We start from the raw sequence: 6,965 nt of genomic DNA, 5'->3' as shown, positions 1-6,965 counted from the left end.
ATAATGGGAGAAAGATTAGGGAAAGCTACCCTCAATCAAGACTTTTTGGCAGTGGTTGAAAAGAAATCACTGAATCGGCTGAACTCGTAGGCTGACAAAGGCTGTTCCAAGGTTATAAGCTAGATAGACTCTGGTTTTAATGTAAAGCACGCGGAACAAATAGGAGACCTTCATCAAATGATTTGAGTGATAAGGTCTCACCAGCTTTGATATACAGTGCAACCATAAAGTATCCTTTACTTGTTCCACATTTTTTATGTTACAGTCTTATTCCAAAATGGATTAAGTTTATTTTTCAGTTCAATAATCTACACATGATATCCCATAATGACAAAGTGGAAAATTGCTTCAAATTTATTTAAAAAAAACAAAACAAAAAACATAACATGCACATAAGCATTCGTAGCCTTTCCCGTGTCACTCAAAATTCAGCTCAGGTGTATCCTATTTCCACTGATCCTTTGTTAGACGTTTGTACAAGTTGATTGAAGGCCACCTGTTGTAAATTCAGTTGATTGGACATGAATTGGAAAGGCACACACCTGTTAAGCCAATGAAGAGAAGCCACTGTGGGAGAAATATTGACTTCTCTTCATTGGCTCCCTGTTAAATCCGGAATGAAATTAAAAATCCTTCAACTCACATACAAGGTCTTGATTAATCAGGGCCAATCTCATCTTAAAGATCTCAGAGTACCAAACACCCCCAGTAAAGCACTTTGCTTTCAGACTGCTGGACTACTTTTGTTACGTAGTGTTTTTAAAAGTAGAATGGGAGCCGGAGAATTCAGCTTGGTTCTTCTGTGAAATCAGCTCCCAGTTTGGATTCAGGAGACCAAACACCACCCTCTCTACTTTTAATATTAGGCTTAAAACTACTCTTTTATACAAAGCATATAGTTAGGGTTGGATCAGGTGACCCTGAATCCTCCCTTAGTTATGCTGCAATAGGCTGCGGTTACTGAAGTCATGATGCATTGAGTGTTATTTTATTGTAGGGTCTTTATCTTACAATATAAAATGCCTTGTGGTGACTCTCATTGTGATTTGGTGCTATATTAATACCCTCAGAGAGAGGATTCTGTCGAGGTCCAAATGGGCACACTAGATCCCATCATCCATACATTTAAGTAGTTTGGAACCACCAGGACTCTTTGTGGAGATGGCCGCATGGTCAATCTGAGCAATCAAGGTAGAAGGGCCTTAGTCATGGAGGTGACCGAGAACCCAATAGCCATTCCACAGAAATCCAGCCTTGCTCTTTCTCTCGACCCTGACGAGATTAAACAAATATGAAATAAATATTAACTCTTTGGCCTGAATGCCAAGCAATATGTCTGGCAGAAACTGGGCCAATACCATGCCTACGGTGAAGCAAAGGCTGTAAAATCTATGTACATTTTCTATTTTTATGTATTTATTCATTTTGATAAATTCGTAAGAATTTCAAGCTTTTTTTTTTTACTTAGGAAAACTTATCATTAAGGGGTGGGCAGAATTTTGTGTTGAAAATAAATTTAACGAAATGTGGAAGAAGTAAAAAGCTATGAATACTTTCCTGATGCACTGCATAAGCAGGGGCCTGCTCATGTAGAGCTTTACGTGTTAATAATAGGACTTGCTATGAAGAACTGAGAGATACAAGTGAAAAGTGAGTTAAAATAATCAAGGCGAGAGAAAATTGAAGTGTCGACTAAAAGTTCCAGATAGTTAAGGTCTGACTTTTGAAATAGACTGGACTGGATGAGTTTAGACATTCTTAGAGATTAAGATATTAGAGAGCTTAGAGATTCAAACTTTAGATGTTGTTCAAAGATGATACCAAAAGCTTCTTAGAAGATGATCTAATTACCGCCGATGTGGGGCCGATGTGCTGACTGACCTCCTTAGTGAAACTGTCAGGGCCAAATACAAGAATGTTACTTTTAGTAGAATTGAGAAAAAAAGATAACATTAAATATACAAGTGTGAAATAAACAGTGAAAACACTGCATTTAGAGGATACACCAATATATCTTCATCCAAAAAGCATATTAATAGCCAAAATGGGAAACATACACCGATCAACCGTAACATTATGACCAACTAATATTGTGTTGATTCCTCTTTTGCTGGCAAAAAAAAGTCCTGACCTGTGGATACATGGACTCCATTAGACCCCTGAAGTTCTGCTTTGGTATATGGCACCAAAATGTTAGCAACGGATCCTTTAAATCCTGTAAGATGAGAGGTGTGGCCTCCGTGGATCAGATATGTTTGTCTAACACAGGGGTCCCCAATCCCAGTCCAGGAGGGCCGGTGTCCCTGCAGGTTTTAGATCTCACAATGGGTCAACACACCTGAATCACATGATTAGTTCATTACCAGGCCTCTGGAGAATTTCAATACATGTTGAGAAGGTAATTTATCCATTAAAATCAGCTGTGATGGATCAAGGACACATCTAAAACCTGCAGGGACACCGGCCCTCGTGGACTGGGATTGGGGACCCCTGGTCTAACACATCCCACAGATGCTTGATTGGTCAACACCTCAAACTCTTTGTTGTCCTTCTCAATCTATCCCTGAACCATTTTTGCTTGTTAGTAGAGCTCATTATCCTGCTGAAAGAGGCCACAGACATCAGGGAATACTGTTCTCATGACAGGGTGTAAATGGTCTACATCAATGCTTAGGTTGGTAATATCAAGGTAACACCCACGTGGATGGCAGGGCCCAAGATTTCCCAGCAGAGCATTATCAAAGCATTACACTGCCTCTGCCAGCTATCCTTCTTCATAGTGAATCCTGGTGCCAAGTGTTCCCCAGGTAAGCAATTCACATGCACCTGACCATCCCAGTGATGTCAAAGAAAATGTGACTCATCACACCAGGCTAGCTTCTTTCACTGCTCTACGGTCCAGTTCTGATGCACACATTTTTGGTGGTTGACAGGGCTCAGCAATAATAATAATAATAATAATAATAATAATAATAATAAGAAGCACTGTGTTTTCTGACACCTTTCTGTCAGAACCAGCATTAAGTTTTTTGAGCTACAGCAGCTCATCTGTGGGATTGGCCCACATGGACCAGCCTCCCCACCCTAAACTCGTCAGTGAGCCTTGGTTGCCCGTGACCCTTGTTCACAACTCTTCTTTCCTTGAACTTTTAATAGATACTGACCACTGCAGACCAAGAACACCACACAGCTGCAATTTTGGAGATGCTCTGACCCAGTGGCCTACCCATTACAATTCGGCCCTTGTCAAACTTGCTCAAATACTAAGACTTGCCCATTTTTCCTGCTTCTAAAACTCAGCTTTGAGAACACTAATATATCTCACCCACTAAAGGGTGAGATGATAAGGAGATAAATGTTATGTCTGATCGGTGTATGAGCCAATCATGTTGTTCCATTGACACAAGTGCACAATAGATGCTCCTGAAAGTTTTAACATATTATTTTTTCTCTGTCTACTGTAACCACAACATGAATTTTATTCTGTGCTCTAGAGCCATAATAAAGCAGCTTTAGTTGTTAGTGGGGGTTTTTTCAGGTTTGTCCCTATGATCATAAAGAAAATAACTTTTATGGCCTTCTCTCCATTCATTTAGCCGTTTAAAAATAAACCCCCACATACCTGCCTAAAGATTTTGCTAAGATGGGAGCCAAGCGGTGAGCCTTGCTTCTTGAAGGACTTTGGTGTCATCCTTGTTGATTTACACCAACGGTAAAAAAAAAAGACATTTATCATTGTGAGTGGCCAATGTTTGTGCTGACTACATCTTCAAACACAGCAGAATGAAGAGCTGAAAGATTTCAAGCTGTTTTAAGGGATCTTTCGAGGCTCTTTTGAGGGAAGTCTGGCTCATGTGATCCAATTTTTAATTATGCAGATTTCTTTTGTTTCCCTGGCAGAAACAATGTGGATAAACAGGCCAAAACCAAAATAAATAGAACACAAAATGTCGGTATTGTCCAGCTGCTGGTATCAGTCAATAATTTCTCCATTAAAAAGTTATGGTAGCTGAATTCCACAGTCTTGGTATTGTTCGTGCTGACTCATTGTCACTCGAGTAGCTGAATAGAAAAGACGTATTGTTACTGTTATTAGTACCACCTGCAGTTTTTCTCCATGGCGAGTCAAAATGACTGACAACAAAATGACAACACTGCCCTTAGCTGACAATATTTAATTTAAAAAAAATAAATCGGTGAGTTTGTATTTGGCTGTTTCAAGTATTGTTCGGCTGAACAGATTTAGATTTGACTCTTAAGCCAACTAAATGAATAACTAAATAAGGAACCAAAGATTCACCATCTTTCTAAACTGTAGAGAGTTGTCCTTTAAAAGGCATTTACGCAATCAAATTTAATTCACAAAAAAAAAATAATAATAATATGAATAATCTAATTAAATAAAACCATCAAAAGAGTACCAATGTGGGCCCTCGTGACCTCAGTGTCTCTAAAATCCTGGCTTCAGCCCTGGCTGTCATTTCACTGAACTATTTTAACTTCAAAACAAGGAAAACTAATTTTAGTTTCTTCGCTTTATTCCTCAAAGACTGCTCTTAACTTAAATCTCCCTGCCAGACTATAATTCACTTTACAGTTTGAGCTCACTGAAGCTTTCCTGCTGGCTTATTAGAGCAATAGATAAGCCTTGAAATTTATTATTCATGGAACTGGGACCTCTTCCACTTCTTCCAAAAACACCCACACTGTTATTTAGGTCTTTGATCAGCTGAAGGGCAATTATACAGGCTTAAAAGTAAGATATCTCTAAAAAGTCAGTTGATATACAGATTCTGTTAATGAGCTATGACGCTGTCAAGAAGCTGCTAAATATGCCTTCTTCACCACATCTGATTTTCAGTAGCTGCACAAGCACAGATAAATCAGAAGGAGTGAAGATTAGCAGGATGTCTATGTGTGATCCTTCTAACATCTATAGTTTGTTTATAGTGCATCATTAGAGAGCTCAAAATAGTGGTCATTTTGCTGGATTTATCATTTCTGCATTTCACAGGCATGCGGATGGATGGTTTTGCTCATGATGACCTTCACTGCCTTCCTGATCCGAGCTATTCGGCCATGCTTCACCCAGGCCGCCTTCCTCAAAACCAAATACTGGTCCCATTATATTGACATTGAACGCAAGATGTTCGATGAAACCTGTAAGGAGCACGCCAAGAGCTTTGCCAAGGTTTGCATCCAGCAATACTTTGAGAACATCAGCGGAGAGATGAGAAGCTTCCACCGCCATCACAGCAAACACGAGAGCGACAACGAAGATGAAGACACGTGGAAGAGTGATGAGGAAAAGCTGTTGGGTATCAGAGCCCAGGATGATATGAACAAAGTTTTGTGGAACTGGCACACCTGTAAGCCACCTCTGGCTCTGAGAAAAGAACATGAAGATGATGAAAAAAAGGGGGAAATGAATGGAAACATTAACGGGGAAATAAACGGGTTTGTAAAGAGCCACACTCACGATGTGGAGAAAAAAGAGTGGGCGGTGTATTACAGTAAGGTCTAAAGAGTTTAAAGAGAAACTATTTTTTTCCAGAGTATTTTATTTGCGAAAGATAGAATATATATTATCGCATTCTGCACTGCAGTTTAAGCTTTATTTAAATGCACACTATTTTAACTGACTGGTTGACTGATGATATAATCTATATGTATGTAGCTATGTATAATAGATTTTAAGAAAACAAAAACTGTCGACATATTTCTGGTTCACATACAGTTCAGTTTACAGAGAACATGTCTGGCACTGGGTGTAATCCAAAGTCTGTTGTTTTCATTTCTGTGTTTTATCTGTTTGTCATGAATTATTGTCGAAAACACGCTCTCATCGTTCCCCAAGGGACTGAGCTTGGCAGAAATCTGAAGTCTGTAAATTCTAGGCTGCTAATAAGTGCTGCTTTATCAGGCTGATAGTAAAGCATTATTAGAGCACACTGGAGAGTTCTCATTGATAACACTAATGAATGTTTGTATTGCTCTCAAGTGCAAGGCCACCATAAATATTCCCAGAGCAGAACTAGACAGAAATGAAAACATCGCTTAGAAGAGCTCCGTTTACGTCAAGCACCCACTGTGTCTCGTGCAACCTATATCTTAAAAAACAATGAAAAGTTGATCTTGTTAGTGATAAAGGACACTTCTTGCTTATTTCTGCATGCACAGAGATTTTTCTGAAACGGCTTCTTGCCTTTTCTGCTGTGGCCTGTAGACGAATAATGGCAGCTAACTGAGGCTGCTGCCCACGTGAGATTACTATGTGGATTTTCTCTGAATATAACGCTACAGAAATACTGCATTTGCAATAAAGCAAACCTAAGATTTATGCAAAAACTAAAGGTTGCCGCAGTCAAAACAATTTACATGTCACTGCGAAAACAAGGTCTACATTTGCATCTTCTTTATTTGCTTGCTCAGCCCCAATTCTGTCACTCACTCCCTGGTAAACCCTATTTTACAATCACCGAGCAAATACTTTGCTTCTGTTCTATTTGAAAAGGCTTTTAAATATTGATTTCAGAAAAATGTAATTAAAGCTGAATATGTAACCTTTTTGATATACCTATATAAAGATGGGTAATAAAAAGCGTCTTATTACAGTGTTTGGCTATCATATGCCTCTAAGACAGCATCAGTGGAGCGTCCAATGCTGCTGGAAAGCTGGGGTAACTTTCTTTCAAAATATATTGTTGTCCTGATGGCGGTGGTAGAAATGGTATCTACAACACTGGTCCAACATCTCCAAAATGGTTTAATTGCATTGTGATCCGGTAACTATGATTTTCACATAGGGTAAGGGTTAGGGTTAGTGACCCCTCGTGCTCTGTGCGGGTACTGTCATCCCTGAAGAGCCCATTCTCTTAGAACAACAGAAATTTCCATAATTTCAGAAAATCTGTCAAATGGAATGACCTTTCTCCCTAAAGGGATAAGCAGGTCAACGCAAGAGC

At 39.3% G+C, this 6,965-nt stretch overlaps 1 protein-coding gene across 1 annotated transcript; it reads left to right on the top strand.

The window, feature by feature from the left end:
• Nucleotides 1-3,947: 3,947 nt before the first annotated feature.
• calhm1b (calcium homeostasis modulator 1b) lies at nt 3,948-5,524 on the top strand. Its single transcript, XM_005735871.1, has 2 exons — nt 3,948-3,953; nt 4,976-5,524. Exons 1-2 carry the CDS (start codon nt 3,948-3,950, stop codon nt 5,522-5,524), a joined length of 555 nt encoding a protein of 184 aa, XP_005735928.1.
• The last annotated feature ends 1,441 nt before the right edge of the window (nt 5,525-6,965 follow it).

This window comes from Pundamilia nyererei, unplaced genomic scaffold (genome assembly GCF_000239375.1).
Source record: "Pundamilia nyererei isolate P.nyererei 1_Seehausen unplaced genomic scaffold, PunNye1.0 scaffold00065, whole genome shotgun sequence".
Taxonomy (NCBI): domain Eukaryota; kingdom Metazoa; phylum Chordata; class Actinopteri; order Cichliformes; family Cichlidae; genus Pundamilia; species Pundamilia nyererei.
This window is presented reverse-complemented; position numbering and strand designations above follow the sequence as displayed.